This window comes from Galeopterus variegatus, unplaced genomic scaffold (assembly GCF_000696425.1).
Source record: "Galeopterus variegatus unplaced genomic scaffold, G_variegatus-3.0.2 Scaffold4578, whole genome shotgun sequence".
NCBI classification, from domain to species: Eukaryota; Metazoa; Chordata; class Mammalia; order Dermoptera; family Cynocephalidae; genus Galeopterus; species Galeopterus variegatus.
In genome coordinates this window covers 82,293-103,124 of record NW_007730689.1, presented here as the reverse complement: position 1 = coordinate 103,124, position 20,832 = coordinate 82,293, and the positions used below count along the sequence as shown (strand labels likewise).

Below are 20,832 nucleotides of genomic sequence, written 5' to 3'. Positions count from 1 at the left end.
GGAGCGCCATCGCGCTCCCAAGCCGTGCACTGCAGCAGTGCGCCACCGGGCCAGCCCCCTAGTTGTAATTTTTAATTAATAGGAAAATATAGAGAATTGGGTAACACTTTGTGTACCCACTGCTACAATTTAATACATTAACATTTTGTCATGTTTGCTTCAGATATTTTTGAGGTATAGCTTACATACAATAAAGTACACAAATCTCGAGTGTACAGTCTGCTAATTTTCACCTATGTATACAACTATGTAATTACCATCCAGATGAAGCTGTAGTATATCACCATCACCCCAAAAGGGTCCCTATGCCATTTTCCAGTCGATAGCACCCCATAAGTAACCCTCATTCTGAATTCTGTCACCAGGAATTAGCTTTTCCTATTCTAGAACTCCTAGAACAACATCATTCTGTATGTCTTCCTTTACGCCTGGCTTCTTTTGTTTAATATAATGTCCATGAGATTCCATGGACATTACCACGTTGTATTAATCCATCATTTGAGTTATGTTTTGTTAATGTTGTTGTTGCTATTGTAAATAGTGTTGGAATGAATATTCTTGCACCTGTCTCCTTGGGTGCATGATTAGGAGTCTCTAGGATATATATCTAGGAGTAGAATAACCAGATTGGTTCGATTACCTCTAGTCATTGGTTACTATAAATAAAGTTGCCATGAGCATCCTTGTACATTTCTTTTGGTGCACATATATGCTCACTGCTATGGATTGAATTGTGTCCCCCCAAAATTTAATGTGTTGGAGAATTGGTCCCCACTGTAACAGGGTTAAGAGGATGGAAAATCGTATTAACGGTAATTGAAATGTGGGATCTTGAAGAGGTGACTAGATTGTGAGGACCATGCCCTAGTGATGGATTAATAAATTGACGGTTTCATGGTGGTGGTTCTGAGGGCTTATAAGGACAGCATATGAGGAGGGTAGTCTCTCTATTTGCTTCCACCATCTGCCATGTGACACCCTGATTTGCTGTGAAGAGTCACTACCCACCAATAAGCCTCTCCACAGATAAGAACTTTGGATTTCCTGGACTTTTGGACTTCCCAGTCTCCAAAACTGTAAGCAATAAATATTGTTTCTTTACAAATTACCCAGTTCCAGGTGTTTCTGTTATAAGCAACAGGAATGGACTAATACATTCACTTATCTTGGGTTTATGCCTAAGATTGAAATTTCAGAACCACAGGATAGGCATATGTTTATCTTTCAATGATTCTGTCAAACAGTTTTCCAAAGTGGTTGAATGAATATACACTCCCACTAGTGATGCATAAGAGTTCCAGTTGTCCCATAGTTGTGTCAATATATGTGTTAGACTGGTTAATATCAGCCATTCTGGTGAGTGTATACTGGTATCTTATCACAGTTCTTTTTTTCTTCCTCTTCTTACTGTGATTTTAGTTTACATTTACCAGATGAACAATTAAATTAACCAGCTTTTCATATTCTTCAAATCTTTCCAAATAAGAGAAATAGAACAACACAGGTGAAATTGAAATTCCCTTAGTTGCCCTTCCCAATCCTAATCCCCTTCCTCCCCAGAGACAACCACTACCATGAATTTGGTTAGTGTATTAGTCTGTTTCTATTGCTTATAACAAAATACATGGAACTGGATGATTTATAAAACAATGCAATTTATTGCTTCCTGCTTCTGAGGCTGGGAAGTCCAAAGTCCAGGGAACACATCTGGTGAGAGCCTCAGTGGTGGCAACAATGATGGCAGAGTATCACATTGTGAAAATGGTGGATCAGAGAGAGACTAACCTCATTCACTTTCCTTTTAAAGCCCTCCCAAAACACTCCCCTGACCACCATTATTAATCCATTCACTACTGCATGGTCCTACAATCTAATCACCTCTTCAAGGCTCCACGTTTCAATTACCATAATAGGATTTCCCACCCTCTTTACAGTCACAGTGGGGGCTAAGTTTCTAATACTTAAAACTTGGGGGACACAATTGAAGCTTCAGTGAGTTTTGGAGGGGACATAATTCAATCTACTACAGTAAGTACTCTCCCAGTCCATGTTTTTATACCTAAACTATGCTTACGTTTCTGTTGATTAAAATGATCGGAGACGCGAAGGAAGACGCAGCAGACGAGATGCAGGTGAAGAGCGGGGGGCCACTGCTCTCTCAGGCAAGTAGCACCGACCCAGCCGCTGTTGCAGCTTTTATTACATTTAGCAAGCTAGTGCATGCAAGATAAGCATTAATGCATAAATTCTGTTATACTATTCTCAAGAGCAGAAGGCCGCTACCTCCCTTCTCAAGCACTTGGTTATCTATAATGCACCTCCTGAGAACATCCCAAGAAAGTGTTCTCACAACTTCAAGCGTTCTCAAGGATTGTTTGCAATTCTTGACATTTCTTGGTTAACTCGTTTGCGAGTTCGCCAAGTGAACGCGTCCTTGGGTGCTGACCACAGAAGTCCATTAACCATTTCCTTCACGTTTCCATTAAAAAACTCGTAGTACTCATTTATATAGTTTTTAAATTTATATAACTGCTTTCATGGTGCAACATGCTTTGTTTTCATTCAACATTGTTTTTGCACAGGTTGATACACACACATCTAATTTGATCATTTCATCTCTCAAATGGAAGTTCATTGAATGACCACAGCACAATTTATTTATCTGCTCTTTAGCTGATGGTCACTTGGGTTGCCTCTAGTCTTCTCTATCTTAAACAGTGCTACAGTTAACATCTGTGTACCCATTTTAGTGTGCATGTGTTCATCTTGCTTCCTTCCCTAGAACCAAACAAAAGGCAGAGGTTAAACCCTTCGTCCCTTCAGCTTTTTGGCTGGGTTCCATTTTCTGCCCCAGGGCCTCCTATGGTTGCCAGCTACCTGACCGTAGTGACAGAGGTGATGAGTGACCTCATTGTTCAGGTGTGACCTTGTCCCTCCCTGAGAAGGGGCGGGGAGTTGTGTCTTTCACCAGCCCTGAGCCTAAATTAACTATCATATTCTTATACTAGGATTTACAGACATTCAAACCATGTAGCTTCAAGCCACCAGGACACAGGCCCCCCCCACACCCTTAATCTTCTCCTCAGCTCTTCTGCTGAAGAATTTGGCCTTCACGATGACAGGCTGCTTTGGGAGCTTTCCCTTCCCTAGAACTTTGTAGTAGCCCGATCGCACCACATCAATGATTGGAGCCGCTCCAGTCTTGTTTTTAGCAGCATTTACCTGTGTCTGTTCACTGACCAAGGTCCACAATTTATCAAGGTTGACAGTTGGGCAGAAACTCTGGTTCCTCTTTAAGTGGTAATGCCTCATACCGACTTTCCCAAAGTAACCTGGGTGATATTTGTTGAAGTTGATCCTGTGATGATGCATGCCACCAGCATTACCCCGGCCTCCCGGATGCTTCCGGTGCTTGCCGATACGGCCGTGGCCGTGGCTCACGTGGCCCCTTAGTTTCCGGGTCTTCCTCAGTCTGGATGGCATGGCGGCGGCAGAGACGAAAGAGCCAGGTCTTTATCTTAACTGGCATCGGTCTTAGTTTGCTTTTGGTACTATGACAAAATACCAGAGACTGGATAATTTATAAAGAACAGAAATTGACTTCTCACAGTTCTGGAGGCTGGGAAGTCCAAGAACAAGGTCCTAGTTTCAGTGTCTGGTGAAGGTCTTGCTGTGTCCTCACATGGCAGAAGGGACAGGTGGGAATGAACCCACTCCCTCAAGCCCTTTTCTACGGGCCATAATCCCATCCATGTGGGCTCTGCCCTCATGACTTAATCACCTCCTAAAGGCACTAACTCTTAACACTATCACATTTGCAATTAAGTCCCAACATATTAATTTCAACATATGGTCTGATGCGTTCAGACCGTAGCAGCATCTCTTTTCCTGTACACTGCTGACCACTCTTTCCTTGAAACTTGTCCTGAGTGTCCATCTGACTGCCTCGTCATTTCTTCTTGGGCCCCTGCTGAATTCTCCTTCTCTGTATAGTCATTCAACTCTGTGGTTTCCTGCAGGTCTCTCCTTGACCTTTTCTTCTCACTCTATACTCTTTCCAGGCCATCTTGTCCCCTCTCAAAATTGTAACTAACATTTATAAGCTTTCAAATCTTTATTTCCAGACCTGATTTTTTTTCCCTCAGGTCTCTTATGTCCAATCACCTATAGGACTTCTGTGCCTGGTGTTTCTCTACAGGCACCCTGTGGAAGAAACTTCTAATTGTTTCCTAATATTGGATCTCCCGTTTCTATTTACCAATAAATAGGTGGGCCCATGGATTTCTGAAATAAGGAGTATGTTCCCAGCCTGTTTTGCAGTTAGGAGTGGTGATGTGACTAAATCTTGAACAACAGACTGTAAGCAGAGGTGTCCTTGAAACTTCCACAACACATCCTGGAGAGGAGAGAGGGGCTCCCTCACCCTTGCTCCTTCCTGCTGGATGAAAGATGGACATGAAGCTAGATTTCACACCACGAGGTAAAAGCCACGTATTGAGGAGGCAGCAGAAAGACAGAGAATCTTACATATTGATGTCATAGAACCACTATACCAACCAACCCTGGACTTCCAACACCTACGTAAGAGAAAAATAAAATAAAATGTCCATCTTGTGTAAGCCACTGTTTTGGTGGTTTCCAACCATAACAATTGAACCTAATCCTACTACCTAATGCCGCAACAGATCTCACCAGAAACCCCTCAACTCTGGGCTTGTAAGTTTAAGAGAAAGTTGTTTCCTTGTTGCTTAAGCAAGTTTAGGTTGTGTTTCAGTGACTGTATTAGTTTGCTAGAGCTGCTGAAACAAAATATTACAAACTGGGTGGCTTAAAACAATAAAAATGTATTCTCTCACTGTTCTGGAGGCTAGAAGTCTGAACTCAAGGTGTTGGCGGGGTTGGTTCCTTTAGGAAGCTCTGAGGGAGGATCTGCTCCATACCTCTCTCATAGTTTCTTGTGGTTTGCTGGCAATCTTTGGCATTCCTTGGTTTGTAGAGGCATCACTCTGATCTCTGCCTTTGTCTTCACATGGTGTTCCCTCTGTGTTTTTGTGTTTCTTCTCTTCTTATAAGGACACCAGTCATATTGTATTTGGCCCACCCTAATCCACTATGATCTCATCCTAACTCAATTACATCTGCAAAGACCCTATTTCCAAATAAAGTCACATTCACAGGTACCATGAAGGAGTCAGGACTTGAACATATCTTTTGGGGAACACAATTTAACCCATAACAGTGACATAAGCCCAAAATTGACCTATAGTAACCACAAACATATTAAAGAAGGATAAAGTTACACTACCTGATTTCAAAACTTGCTGTAAAGCTACAATAATTAAAACAGTGTGGTATTGGCCAAGTATAGGTAAATGGACCACTGGAACAGAATAGAGCCCAGTAATAGTTATACACATATTTGATTAATTGATTTATCAGAAAGATATCAATGTACTTCAATTAAGAAAGAAAAGTCTTTTCAACAAGTGGTGCTGGAGAACAGAAAAAAAAAAAAAAAACAAATATAAGGTCTACCATATTCCCTACACAAAAATTAATTTGAAATAAATCACAGACCTAAATGTAAAAGCTAAAACCATGAAGCTTTCAGAAGAAAACATAGTAGAATATCCTCATGACTTTGATGTAGAGATGATTTTTTTAGACAGGATACAAAAAGACACTAGTCATTTTTTTAAATTGAGAAATCAGACTTCATTAAAATTAAAAACTTTTCTTCATCAAAGACACCATTGCAAAAAAGGGAAAATCCAAGCCATGGACTGGAATAAAATAATGCAATACCTATATTTGTCAAAGGATTTGTTTTTAGAACATAGAAAGACCATCTACAAACTAATAATAAAAAGACAACCTGGTAAAATTAAAAATGGGCAAAACATTTGAACATACACCTCACAAAAGAGAGTATATGAATGACCAATAAACACATGAAAAGTCAAACACACAATTACCTTATAATCTAGCCCTATGTATTTACCCAAGAGAAATGAAAAACAATATAAGAATAAATTTTTATTCACAACAGCAAAAATAGGTAACAACCCAAATGTCTGTCAACAGAAGAATGAACACACAACTATATATGTGTATATTTATGTAACAATACTACAATCAAACGGACAAACTACTGATACACACAACATGGTGAATCTTAGAAACATTCTCTTTGCAAGAGTGCTGTGGTAGGCGGAATAACAGCCCCTCAAAGATGTCCATCCTAATCCCTACAATCTGTGAATGTTGCCATATGTGGCAAAAGGGACTTGACATGATGAAAGTTAAGGTGGGCCCTGTCTAATCACATGAGTCCTTAGAAGCAGAAAACCTTTCCTGGCTGTGGTCAGAGGATGATACGACTACAGAAGGATGGTAGACATGCAACAGTGTTGGCTTTGAAGATGGAAGAAAGAACCAAGAGCCAAAAAATGTGTGGTCTCCCAAAGCTGGAAAAGGCAAGGAAACAGATTCTTCCCTAAAGACCCCAGAAAAGAACACAGCTCTACCAACACCTTGACTTTAGCCCAGCAAGACCCTTGCTGGACTTCTAACATGCAAAACTGTAAGATGATAAATGTGTGTGTTGTTTTAAGCCACTAAGTTTGTGGTAATTTGTTACAGCAGCAACTGGAAAACTAATAGAAGTGCATACTATATGATTCCATTGATGTGAATCCACGTCCAGAACCAGGTGAAACTAATCCATGGAGCTATGAGTCAGATCAATGGCTGCCTCCAGGGAGGGGCACGCCCCAGTGACAAGGGGCACAGGGAACGTACAGAAATGTTCTGTGTCTTGATTTGGGTGATGATTATATGAGTGACGAAACCCACTGAACTGTACAGTTAAGATTTATTAAGTGTACATAAAATATACCTCAATAATAATTTTTTTAAAAGACAGAACCATCTATGTAGTTTGCCCTCCTGATTATCAGGAACTTCTGTTCATAACTTCTGTTCTGTTTCCCTTTTCAAGAGCAAGCACATGCCCTTCATCACTTCCAGACCCACAAAATCACCATCATCAAACAAAATGCCATTGCTCTAACTATCCTAAAAAGTCCCAGAAAAGCCTAGGATTTCTCCAGCAAACAGGTGTCCCTGGCACAGTCTGGAGAAAGGAAGAGAAGCAAGCCTGGCACTTGACACCTATCAGACCCTCCACATTTCTCTTCTTCTGTCCTCTTGAGGAACCGATGAAGTTGGTATTAAGATTTTCACTTTACACATGAGGAAATTGAGTGTAGTAGATTGGATGTCCCCCTCAAACTCATTGAAGCTTGAATTCTGTCCCCCAAGTTTTATGTATTAGAAACTTGGCCCTCACTGTGATTGTTAAGAGGGTAGGAAATCCTAATATGGTAACTGAAAGGTGGGGCCTTGAAGAAGTGATTGGGTTGTAGGACCCTGCCGTAGTGAATGGATTAAAAATGGTGGTCATGGGCATGGTTTGGAGGGCTTAAAAGGAGAGTAAATGAGGAGGTTAGTCTCTCTGCTCTGCCATTCTTGCCATGTGACACCCTGCATTGCTATAGAGTCACCTCACCAGATGTGTTCCCTGGATTGTGGACTTCCCACCCTCCGAAACTGTAAGTGATAAATTTCATTTTCTTATGATCACCCAGTTTCAGGTATTTATAAGCAATAGAAACAGACTAATGCGCTGAAGTTCAAAAAGCAGAGAATCTGCCTGATGTGACCCAGCCAATGGGAGACTGTGCTTCACTCCATATCTGTCTAACTCCCCAGTGACCCCTTTCCATGACCCCAAGTGAGCTCCCTCTCACACAGCGCCTGCTTTCCAGCCGGACCACCAGTGATTTATAACAAATGAAGGATGAATGTATGCAGAATATTCCAGAAGAAAAGGCCCTCCTTGAAGAAGGCCTGGCAGAGACTCTGAAAACTGAATAAATAGAGTCAGGCAGAGAAGACAAGTGTATGGTCCACTTCTGTTGCTTATAACAAAATACTTGGAACTGGGTGATTTATAAGAAAATGAAATTTATTGCTTACCGTTGAAGAGGCTGGGAAGTCCAAAGTCCAGGGAATACATCTGGTGGTAGCAAAAGAGACCTGGGGGCTCACATTGCAAGATGGTGGAAGCAGAGAGAGAGACTAACCCCTCATGTGTTCTTCTTTTAAAGCCCTCAGAACCATGCCCATGACCACCACTTTTAACCCATTCACTAGGCATTGTCCTCAGAATCTAATCATCTCTTCAAGGCCCCGCCTTTCAATTACCATAATAGGATTTCCCACCCTTTACAGTTACAGTGTAATTAAGCCTCTAGTATATAAAATTTGGGGGATACAATTCAATCCACAACAGCAAATGAACTTTTAAAGAAAGAAAAACACTTCAGTGTGATTTTTTTTACAGGTTTCTCTCAATATAATTGATGTACAGTAAACTGTACAAATTTAGAGTAACCATTTGATAACATTTGACATATGTTCACAAGATAGTGAAAATAGCCACCACCCCCAAAGGTTTCCTCCTGCCATACTACAATCTCTTCCCACGCCTTCCTGTCCCATCCCCACTCCCAGGCAACCACTGACCTACTTTCTATCACTGTCAATTAGCTTGCATTTTCTAGAATGGTATATAAATGGAATCATACAGTACATTCTCTCTTCTGTAATTACGTTGAGATTCATCCATGTTGCTCTGTGTAAGTTCACTCCTTTTTCTTGCTGAATAGTATTCCACTACATGGATAGACCACAATTTATTTATCTATTCACCTGTTGGTAGACATTTGGGCTATTATAAATAAAGCTGCTGTACAAGTATGAGTAGATGCTTTTGTTTCTCTTGGGTAAATATATTAGAGCAGAAAGACTGGATCCTATGGTAGGTGTGTTGTCAACCTGCTAACTCTTAAAGAAAAGGGCTTGCCAGTTAGCTCAGTTGGTTAGAGCATGGTGCTAATAATTCCAAGGTCCAGAGTTCCATCCCTATACCCACCAGCTGCCAAAAAAAAAAAAAAAAAAAGTACTTTAATGTGAGTTTTAAACCAAAACAACCCATCACACTTCTTGGGCAGCCTCAAAACAGGAGTTTCCCCACAGCCAGGTTTTACAAACTTCTGCTGCCACCATCTGGGAAACGAAGAGAAGAGAGACGTGTCCCCACAAGTCCACTCCCCGCAACCAGGGTCTGTCCTACTTTCTCTGCTCTTTCCACCAATGCTGCCCCTACCTCACCATCCCCACCGTCTACAGCCCAGTGAGGGACCATTCAACTCATTTGATTGCACGTGAGAAATCTCTGAGTGGTTCATTCACATATGTAGCTGGATGGGAAAGAAGGAGAACATGGGCTTAACCTTACTTTATAGCCCTATGTGACATCCTAATGTCACCAAGGAAAAAATAATTTCAGGTGGTAGAAATGAGCTAGCAGTTTCTTCGCAACCCAAACCAACTTTGCAAGTTGTGACATATAAATATGTCACCAGTGTTTTGTACCCTAGTGCCTGGCACATGGTGGGTACTTAATTTTCATTTGTTGAATGAATGAGTGAGTGATTATGATACAGATGCTTCTAATAAGTAACAGTAGTAAAGGCGCAGTTGGTTCCCGGCAAGAGCATTCAGTGACCAGGAGTCAGAAGCCCTGGTCTCTGGTGCTTGCCCTGCTGTTAACTAGCTGTGGGCAGGATGTGAAACTATTCTGAACCTCAATTTCCTAATAAATAAGATCAGAAAAATGACCTGACTTCTTTAGCTTTGGGGACATTTAAATAAGATGAAAAATCCTTTATAAACTGTCAGTGTACCACAAATGTAAAAAGTCTACATTTACAAATGTATTTATAAATGTATTAGCAAATAAGAATAATCATACAATTTGACATTTTTTTTTTTACATTGTCTTCTGAAAACAGAAATCTTTCTCTCACATTTAGCCCTACATGATTATGAGTTAAGGAAGAGCAATTTTTTGCCAGTCCTAATAAACCAACATGCTGAGATACAGAGAGGTCAAATCTCCAAAGATCACCCAGGGAGTCATTTTTCGGGCAGATGTGAACCTGGCTCTTCCTTCTGAAGATGTACATCTCCTTCTCTCTACGTTTCCAGTAGGTCTTCTCAACACTGTCGCACATCACTGACACTCCTAAATGTGGACATAGGCTTTGTAAGTCTCCATGGGAAAAAAAAAAAATTTCTCCCTTGCCCCAAAGAGGATGATTAACTCATACGCTTGATTATTTTATAAGTGGTGTTGATTAAACCTTCTGAGATATAGACCACTTAGTCCAATACATAGTCCAATATTATTGAAATATAATAAACGAACAGGCTATTAGTGCAAGAGACTACTTCCACCATTTTAGAAAAAAAAAATAGAGCTGGCCAATTAGCTCATTTGGATAGAGTACAGAGTTATGACACCAAGGTCAAGAGTCTGGATCCCCTCACCATCCAGCCACCAAAAGGAGAGAGAGAGATCTAAAATTCCCCAGAATGAGCAAAATTCTCATTTGACCCTTATTTGTCCTCCCCTGCCTCCGCCTCTTAAAGAATGCCCACTACCCAAGGTGTATTTTAGGTGAACATCTGCTTTGGTTGGGAGTTGAGGCTGAGAATGGAGGACATTACTGCAGCTGTGAAATGGTAAACCACGGCCTTCTGAGGACCAGGCAGTGGCTTCTCCACCTCTAGCACCCGCGGTACTGTTCCGTGCATTCCGATGCGATTACTCTTCCTGTGTTCTCAGCAGGTGCTCACACGAGTAGACATGAGGAAGGGAACCGCACATAACCTGGGCCGACGTCCCGCCAGCACTGTGCCAGTGGAGAGAAGCAGAAGACTGCAAAGTTCTCTTCTAAGGAGCATTTTTTTTTTTTCAGAATCTCCTGGTAGAGAAAATTTAAAGGGGACCATAGTAATTACAATGAAATATAAATAAAGCAATGATGTGTTTTCAATAATAATAAAAAAAAAACAGACCAGCAACAGGGGTTCCCAGGGCTGTGGAAACAACATTCCTCATGACCCCATCCTGACGTCCTCTGAGTGGGGAAGAGTGAGAGAGGAACTCCCCGAAAGCGATCCCTACCTCTCCCCTAATGATCCTTTCATCCTCTCAAAATGCACTTCAGAAGATGACCTTTTGAGAAGGAAATACAGTCTAATGTAACAACTTTTTAAACATTAAGAGTTTGGGTAACTTTGTATGAGAAAGAAACAATGAAATTATGTTGTCAGTGTAGTAGAAAATTTTAGTGTTTAATAAAACTTTCCTTTGCTTACTTCTAAAATGGGGGAACTTCCTGTGCAGCACTTGAGCTCCGTGGCTGAGCTAAATTGTTGCTTTGCTGCTTATTCCCTGGGGAAGGCTTTTGTGCAGCTTGGGTTTTAATGGTTGACTTTATGGGTACTTCCAGGACTTGAGAGATCCAGTGCACTTGGGCTGTGAAGGAACTCTGGCTGGGCCTGAGTCTTTTCAGCAAACTGTACCCCCTGAACTTCTATATTCCTGACCAGTCTCCACTGAATGGTTCTATGCTGATTTGGGGGCAGATCAGTTGTCCATGCTGTACCCCAGTGTTCCCTTGGTGGCCCATCTCCCCTACCCCCCATGCTCTAAACACTTGCCATAGGACGGGCTGTGTGCCAGTCCCTTGTGATGACTTTCCAGCCTCTGAGTGGCTCCTTTTTTCAGCTGTTCTGGCTCCTCACTCCTATGTGGTTCCATGGGAACCCTATTAGTTGTCTTGCTGGCCTGGGGGACACCAAGGCCCTCTTCTCCCCTGCAGCCTCCAAGCAACTTCATCCAAAGGGCACAGCTTTGGCTTTTGTCAGCTCCTGCTCCATGCACTCACCAGGGCCAGCCTTGAAGTGGTTGCGGCTTAAAACAGAGCAGTCCTTTCTTTCTCTCACTGTGGCTTCTCCCACCTTCATGCACCCCATAGGTCTCTTCTCCTCTTCCCCTGATCCCTAGTGGCTCCAGCTTGGCTGTCATTGCTTTTTTTTTTTTAAAGATGACTGTTAAGGGCATCTTAGCCCTTGACTTGGTGTTGTCAGCACCACACCCTCTCAAGTCAGCTAACCAGCCATCCCTATATAGGGATCTGAACCCGTGGTCTTGGTGTTATCAGCACCACACTCTCCCAAGTGAGCCACAGGCTGGTCCTGTCATTGCTTTTTAATAGTTGTAAATTGGTTGATTTGTGGGAGAGAGTGACGCTGGGGACCATCTATTCCTCCATCTTGACCAGAAGCAACTTAAATAGAGGGAAAACCAGCAAGAGTACAGAACCTGTAAGATCTCTCATTAAACATGGCCCAGCATCAGCAGCTGTTCTTTGGGTCACCCCCAATACATGTGAGCATCGCTAGCACTAGGATTTTGTTCTCTAATTTCCCCAGGTGGAAAAAAAGTCTCCTTGGAGAGTAGGAACTGATTGAACGCCTTAGGGAAGAGAAAAAATATCACTTTGAGTCTGGAAAATCTTACTGTTTCCAGAAAGCAAAGATGCTTTTTAAAAATGTCTGGAGTAGAACAACTCAGAGTGGGCTCCCACTGCCCATGTAATGACAATTTACATACCAACATCTTCATATGCAGCATAAATTAGTGGTTTTCAAAGCTGAGTGAGCATCAGAACCAGCTGGAGATGTTAAAATGCACATTGCTGGGGCCACCTCCAGAGTTTCTGATTTAGTAAGTCTGAAATAGGGCCCAAGAATCTGCATTTCTAACACATTCCCAGGTGAAGCTGCTGATGGTCCAAAGACCACACTCTGAGAACCCCACTGGGTATTAATTATTTTAATTGAACTGGATGAGTCTGTGAGCATCTTTGAGTTCAGTATGATACTAAAGAGAAAAGTCAATATAAAATGTACAGAAAGGTAGTTGTAAAAGACATTATTACATTTATTAATATCTATGGAGGTTTGTATCTTCTTTTAAGTACATTTTAGCTTATAAAGCATAGTTCTTTTGAAATTTAGTATTATCTCAATAGATGCAGAAGAAGCATTTGACCCATTCCAACATCACTTCAACATAAAGTGTCTTAGCAACTTTTGTATAGAACACACAAAAAATCCACAAGTTAACGAAAAAACTCCGAACACACAGTCTATTACGATCTTACAAATCCAGGTAAATATCACTCGTAAATACGTTAATAGGTTTTTTCTCTCTTGAAAGAATCAAGCAATCTGATGCTTTAGAAAGATGCTCCCTATGAATCCTGTGGCAACCCAGATTGAGATGATCTGGGCAAGATTCAAGCTGTGAAGTTCAGTTGCCCCGGATTTGTTCCACCAAAGATCAGCACGTCTCTCTCCAGAGAGCACTGACTGAAAGGCATTCTTGGTCCCAGAATGCCTCTGAAGTGTGCCTCTGAAGTGACAGAGTCCTTTCCCTGTCCCACCATCAGAGGGGCCTCAGCCTGGGTCCAGGGCCTGTGACCCAACATGTTGTACCTTATTCTTGGCCACGGCCAGTTTCCTCTGTCGGGTTTCCTGTGAAATATCAGGGCAGGGAAAAGGGAAGGGGGGGCTGCATCACCACCATCCAAGCACTGGGGAATCACTTCCTTCAGCTAATGGTGCCGATGTGCAACTGAGCCAGAGCCAGTGGGAATTGGCAGAGCTAGGCAACAGTGAAGTGGGCGTGGCCTCAGTGCTCACAGCCCATTGGTGGATGTGAAAGGTGAAAGGAATAGGGGCGTGACCAGAACACAGGGAAGCGTGGAGTCACAATAACACTTGTGATCACTGTCCCCGCCCACCCTAGGGAGGGACTCCCTTGGGGAAAGGGGCCGGGCTCTCACTTGGTGCCCCAGCAGCTTTGACGAGACCCTCATCCAGTCCTCCAGATGCTTCTCCACCTGCTCCTTTCTTTGAGGGTCCCTTCACTTATCCTGGGAGTGTAGCTGCCCCCTCCCAATGGGGTCCCATCCAGGTCACTCCTGCTTGCCAGCTGCTCTTCCTCTCACACCCCACAGCACCCCCTTCCTCCCAGCGCGGGCTCTGGGTCCCATCAGCCTCTCCCCTTAGATGCTTCAAGACCAAGCTGGGGGATGGCTAACACTATAAAACCCTCAGAACACATAAGTGTAAGTCTTCATGATCTTAGATTAAGCAATGGTTTTCTAGGCATGACATCAAAAGCACAAGCAATGAAAGAAAAAATGGACAAACTGAACATCATCAAAATTAAAAACTTTTGTGGTTCAAAAAATGCCATCGACGAAGTAAAAAGAGAAATGAAAGAAAGTGAAAAGAAAACCACAGAACTGGAGAAAAATTTTACAAATCTTATATCTTATAAGGAGCTTGTACCCAGACTATATAAAAAAAATTAGAACTCGATAATAAAAAGATAAATATCCCATTTTTTTAAATTGGCAAAAAATCTGAATACACAGTTTTCTAAGGAAAATATACAAATAGCCAATAAGCACATCAAAAGATGCTTGACATCAGTAGTCATCAGACAAATGCAAATCAAATTCACAATGAGATATCACTTCACACCCACTACCATGCTGTAATCACAAAGATGCATAAAAACAGTGTTGTAAAGATATGGAGAAATTAAAACCCTCATACACAGCTGGGAAAACTGTACAATGGTGCAGCCACTTTGGAAACAGCCTGAAAGTTTCTTGAATGATTCAGTGTAGCGTTATCACAAGATCCAGCAATTCCACTCCTGGATATATGCCAAGATAAATAAAACTATGCATCCACAAAAACCTTGAACAAAAATGGTCATAGTAGTATTATGATGAATGAATAAACAAAATGTGGGATATCCATGTAAATAAACATTATTCAGTCATAAAAAGGATCAAAGAACTGACATATGCTACAACTTCGCATGAACCTTGAAAACATTATGCTAAGTGAAGTGAGGCCAGTCACAAAGGACCCCATAATGTATGATACCCTTTTTGTTAAATGTCCAAAATAAGGAGATTTGTAGGAAAATAAAGTAGATTAATGATTGCCTAGGGTTGGAGGGGATGGAATAATTGGGGATGATGGCTAAAGGATTTAGTTTTGGATTAATGAAAGTGTTCTACAATTGCTGTGATGATTGCAAAACTCTGAGTGTACTAAAATCCATCAAATCACACACTTTAAAAGGGTGAATTGTATGGCATGTACATTATATCTCAATAAAAGCTGTTAAAAAACAAACGTGCCATGACTTCAGCTTCTTGTTAGGATATAGATGTTGCAACAGCCCGATGCTCAACACAATGACTAGGAAAAAGCCAGATAAACTATAAAAATCCTATTTTTGTAGGCATAACAGAGTCGTGGAAACAATAATTAGATGAACTTGAATTTCATAGTGAGAGAATTCTAGGGCAGGGTTTTTGCTAATTCTCAGTAGGGTCTGATGATGACACTTGGCCCACGCAGGGAACAGAGAAACCAGGGAACTATTGGTTGGTCACTCATAGCTGGTGCTGGCGTGAGAGATCACACAACTCAAGAAGCACTGACTGATACCTGGCGTCCCAATAGTCGACCTCAACCCACGCTGTCCTCTTACCAGGTTCTTGACCCTTGTCCTCAGGGCTGTCATCTTTTCCGCCTGATGACTATTCTCTCCCTGCGCTTTATTAAAGGCTATTGTACTACCTTGCCTTGGATTGTGAAGCACAACCACTTGGCTTTTACACCACCAGGTACCCCTAGGATGCCATTAGTCTCATTGAGGTCAGGGAATCCAGTTCCACGGATTCATCCAGCATCCCCCACCAGCATCTATAGTCTACAGAGGACAGTCATCAGAGCAAGTGAAGGATGCTGGTGGCCCTCACCAACGCACTTCTTAATGCTTTAGTAAAGGGAGTGTTTTCCAGACCCCCTTACTTTTAATTTTAAGGGGATCTGGAAAATACACCCTTTACTAAGCAGCTTGCATATAACAAATCCAATCCAGCATTTCCATCTCCCTGGGACTTCTGATTCCTTCTACAGTGTGCCAGGGAAGGTCTGGCATTTCAAGCTTATTATTTCAAGCCCCCCTCCCCGGCCCTCGTCCGAGCTCACCAAGTACCACACACTACATCCAGCACCAGGGAGCGGGTCCAATACACACTGTCCACCATCCTGCACCACACATGGCTCCGCAGCCACCAGCCCCGCACTTGCAGTGCGGCTGCTACCAGCGGGTGGGTGGCCACAGCTGGCCAATGGCAGGTGAGTGCGGAGAATTATGATGATTTTGCACAATTAAAATATTTTTAAAGAGCTAGAAAAAATGATTTGTTTTCCTATGATTGAATGTATATTTTTATGATTAACACATAAGACTAACGTCATTTTCTTTTATCCTCTAAAATAAATATTTTATTGTGAAGGGTGAAATCTTGTTTACATATGAAGTTATTTTTATTGTGTGATTTTACAGGGCAGATCACATGGGTAAATACTTGAATATTTATTGTTCTCTCTTTTACTTTAATGCAAAGTTTTTAAAGTATATTTCATACAGATGAATGAATATGAATAGCTAATGGAGATAACAGATCTTTTTTTCACATAAGTGGGCTAGTGTTTTTAATGATTCAAATTTTTGATTAAGAAACATGCAATTGTGAGATGAAAGTGAGGAGCTCGCTCAAAGAATCACGGTCAATGTGGACAAAAATGAAGAAAAGCATAACATTTGAGCTTGGCTGCCTTGATCTACATAGGCAGAAAAGAGGATGAAAGAACTAAGGATAAATTGTCGAAAGAGAATAAAGTTACATTATGCACAATTGAGAAACAGAGAGACAGAGGGAAAAAAAAGAGCAGCCACGGTGGTGACCGAGCATGATTTTGACTGCAGCCTCTTGGATGAATTGTTTAGTAGAGTAGAATGCACACAAGCCATGACGGTATGACCAGAAGGGACACTTTCCGATAATGGAAAATAGGAGGGTTTTCTTTCCCTCACAGATTGAATGTCAGAAGGCAACACAAAAATCTTCAGAAAATGGAGATCTCAGGGATAGTGAGAAATGCAGGACTGAGCATGCATTTCAGTGAGAATGAAAAATGTAATATGGAAGAGATTTCTAAGAAAAGATTCATAACATTTCCTTATTTTAAGCCTCAAGTGGATGCATAGCAGGCAGGCTGGCGTTTCAGGGATGGGAGGAAATCCCAGCCTGGATAAGAGTGATGACAGGCAGTTTGGCTGCTTGTGGGTGATTTCAGACTTTGGTGATGGTGAATGAGTGAGTCGTCAGACACAAGGAACATATAAGGATTATCCTGCCCTTGGGATTATCCCCATGAATATGTAGGATTAATTGGAAGAGCATTTAAAAATAGGATACTAAAGAAACAGATTAGAGAGCCAGCATGGATTTGATTAAACTTCCCAAGAAGGTTTATTAATTTTGCTCCCATAGTTAGCATTCTTCTATTTTTATAACCTTATTGCATATTCAGTACTACCAAGGAATATACAAATATTTTCTTTTCAAATAGTATATAAGATACTTTTGTTGTGATTGAAATAGCTGGTTTTATCTGCTCACGGCTTTGGAAAAGTAAGATGTTAGAGGAAGAAGGAATAAACAAAGGTAGACAGGATGAAGCAAATGAGATCTGACAGCTCACCTTGGAACACTGAGGTTGTCTGACACCTTTAAATGGATGGTTTAACTGCTGTGAGAAAGAGAAGTTCAAGAAAAAGCTCTGAAGGGGAAAAATATAAGGGCTAAAGAGACATTTTGTTTAATGAGAAGAGAGCAGGCTTTGAAGCTCAATGGACTTGAGAAGATATGGTCACATCATTAATTATTATTTCTGTGTGGCCTTGGACAAGTCATGTAAATTCTCAGGGTCTCTGGTCTCTCATCGGTAATAATATCTACTTTGTTTCTTGGAAGGATTAGAGAATGTAGCTGAAACTCCAGGAACATATTTTAGATACCTGTTAATAGTAGCTGCTGGTGTTCTAGAAAAAAACAAGGAGCTGCTTAGTCACAACAGATATTGTGAAACATTTATCTCAGTGGAAATCCATCTAATCTAATCTGTTTCAACCAGCTTTATAGATCGAAGTAAACTTTGTAAATTTTACTTATAATTTTAATGTAGTTCTTATTTAAAAAGCTAGCAGGTATGGAATTGATGACTTTACATTGGACATACTGATATGGACAGGACAGAAAATTTCCCTCACCGTGACTGTCATGAATGTACAAAATAGTTCTTTATTACTTCCTTAATAATTTTTTGAAATGGTTTCTTCTCTGCCAAGAAAAGAGCTGGAGTATGAGGCAGAGGTGAAGCCTTTCAATCAGAATCAGGAGACAATCTTAGTTTATGACATTATTAGGTTGATTCCTATTGAAAGCAGAAAATTTTAACTTCTTGCCCTCCAAATACATACTTTATTTCTTAGTGGGAAGTCACTTAAAAGTTAACTCTATTTAAAAGTATGTATATAATTAATTCTATGAACATGGTGGCCTAACTGCCATGGTTTTCTTACAATCCGAACTAGCAGAATGAATAATCTTATCTTTAGGAATTCTAAATTGTGCGTATATTCATACTGTGACATTAAAATGGCATTACTAGAGGTCTTAGTCACTGTCTTGTTCATTTCTTTATCCCCTCAGAATGCCACACATGTACTATACAAAATATGAAATAAATTCTCATTGACTTGGGTAGAAATTGAACATTTTCATTTACTTTGAAAAACGAAAGTATAGCATTCATATCAGCCAGTTTCTCCTCATTTTATAAGTTGCAGTGTCCATACATGAGAAGGAAAATTATAGACTTTAATAGCTGGCAGTGAGTGTGGATCCTAATTCTACAGATAATGAAGCTAACGGATGGAGAGGTGACATGACTTTCCTTTCCCAAAAGCTGCAGATGCAAGAGTTTGAGGTGGAACCCAAGACATGTGGCTCTCTGTTCAGTGGGTTCACTATGTATGGCCCCTTTTCATGCAGTGAACCCCCTTTAATAATTAGAATGGATTCAAGAGCACCAGCCCGCACAGTGGGCTGACCTGTGCTGCAATACAATCCAGACCAGAGAGTCCTCAGCGTGAGGGAGGCTTTCTCACCACTTGGTGCATTTGCCACCTGGCCAGTGCTTATGTTTATCAGATTCTGAGGTAGGTTCACATATTTCCATTTGGGAAACAAACCACTGGGGCTCTGAAAGTGTCTTTGAATGTGATTGTCTCTGACAGCATGCCTTACTGTACATAGTAGTTCTTTCAGATCTCATCTCTGGGATAACGTGGAGCATGCTGTACTGCTCTAACTCTGACATTTCTGATCACATTGAATAGCACTGCCTGATCCCCCAAAGTAGAAACCAGGGGGCTATTCCTGACTTTTTATTCATCAACACATCCAATTTGATAACAAATTCTATTGATGCTATTCCTTGAGTTTGTCTCCAATCCACCCCTCATCAACACCTCCATTGCCTCCATAGGACTTTGTCTCTGGCAAAAGACTCCCAATTCTTCACTCCGCCTCCAGGGAGAATGCAGTCTTCACAAAATGCCCTAGTGTGTCTTTGTTTCCTGGGCGCCTAATAGAGTGTCCATAATAAGCACTCAATAAACAGTCAGTGAATTTTTTTTAAAAGAAGATGTTTTAGCAGAAATATCTTGAAACAAGATATATAAATATATGAGCAGCTATTTCTGATCTATTTATGAAATAAGATGTCTTCCTCAAGACACCCTTCAAAATGAATTATTTGTATGACAGAACAAAGATTTATATTGAAACATTTCAAAAATATTTAATATTTTGTTTTACAAACTTAGGTAATAATTTCTTCCTGGGGTTTCTTGAATCACTTAGCAACAGGTAGCATTAATTGGCTTTAAACTGATTTAACAGCTGCAAATTCAAGGTTAAAAGAAGGGAAGAAAAGTACTTGGTCCCACTTTTCCTGCTTGGCTTGAAGTTTTAAAATGAAGTAATTTTAAAGTCACGTTCAGAAGATCAGCGAAGTACCTGTTTCAGTGCTTGGCTGAGAGTTAGGTGCAGGAAATAAACAAGTGTGAACATGAGACGGAAGTCTCTGTAAGGAAACCATCTGTAGCATTTGGCAGAATAAAGGCAATTCCCTTGGCAGTTCACAGCAAAGCTGACTTTTTTCTTCTGTTTTTACAATTTAGATACAAATTCCGATTGACAGTAAAGGCCACACTTTAAGGAATGGCCTTTTCCCTTAATGTTTAATTTTCAGATTGTACTGTTTCTTTCATTTGAGACTTTCTTTTTTCTGCATGTTGACAACCAAATTGAAACTAAAAATTCACTTATTTCTTAAATGGAAACCCTATAGAAGTTTCAGTAGATGGAAGTAAATGATCACTCAAATTCCTTTAACCTTCATGAGCATTCTTTATGAGCAAGCTTAAAGAAGACCGAGTGTTTTATAGACTTGGAAAACACTTGAGCTCACTTGATTTGCGAAAAGAGTAGTTCCTTGTTTTGTTTGTCCTTCTTTAGCTTATAGTAATGAATTCAAAGTATAAAATTGTAACCAGGTCACAAAATCACTCACACCAAACTCAGAAATGTAAAGAAATGTCGCACCTATTTTTTAATAACTCGTCTTCGTGAGTCCCACCCTGCTGGTTGTTATAGACATGTTAGACTTGCCAATAGGAATTACTTCTTCCACTTTACGTTTATATTTTTCATTTTGGTTAACATCCAGAGTATTCGAAATTTGAGTCAAGGCCAGTATAACAGCCTTATTGGAATGACTCTGTTTCTTCCAGTAAATTACTAGTCATTCAGATTTTTACATCCCCCTCTCTTTTCT

General features: G+C 40.8%; 1 protein-coding gene across 1 annotated transcript; it reads right to left on the bottom strand.

The window, feature by feature from the left end:
• Positions 1-3,032: 3,032 nt before the first annotated feature.
• Positions 3,033-3,505, bottom strand: LOC103603383 (60S ribosomal protein L27a). Its single transcript, XM_008587888.1, has one exon. It carries the CDS (start codon positions 3,481-3,483, stop codon positions 3,037-3,039), a length of 447 nt encoding a protein of 148 aa, XP_008586110.1. The 5' UTR covers positions 3,484-3,505; the 3' UTR covers positions 3,033-3,036.
• Positions 3,506-20,832: the final 17,327 nt, after the last annotated feature.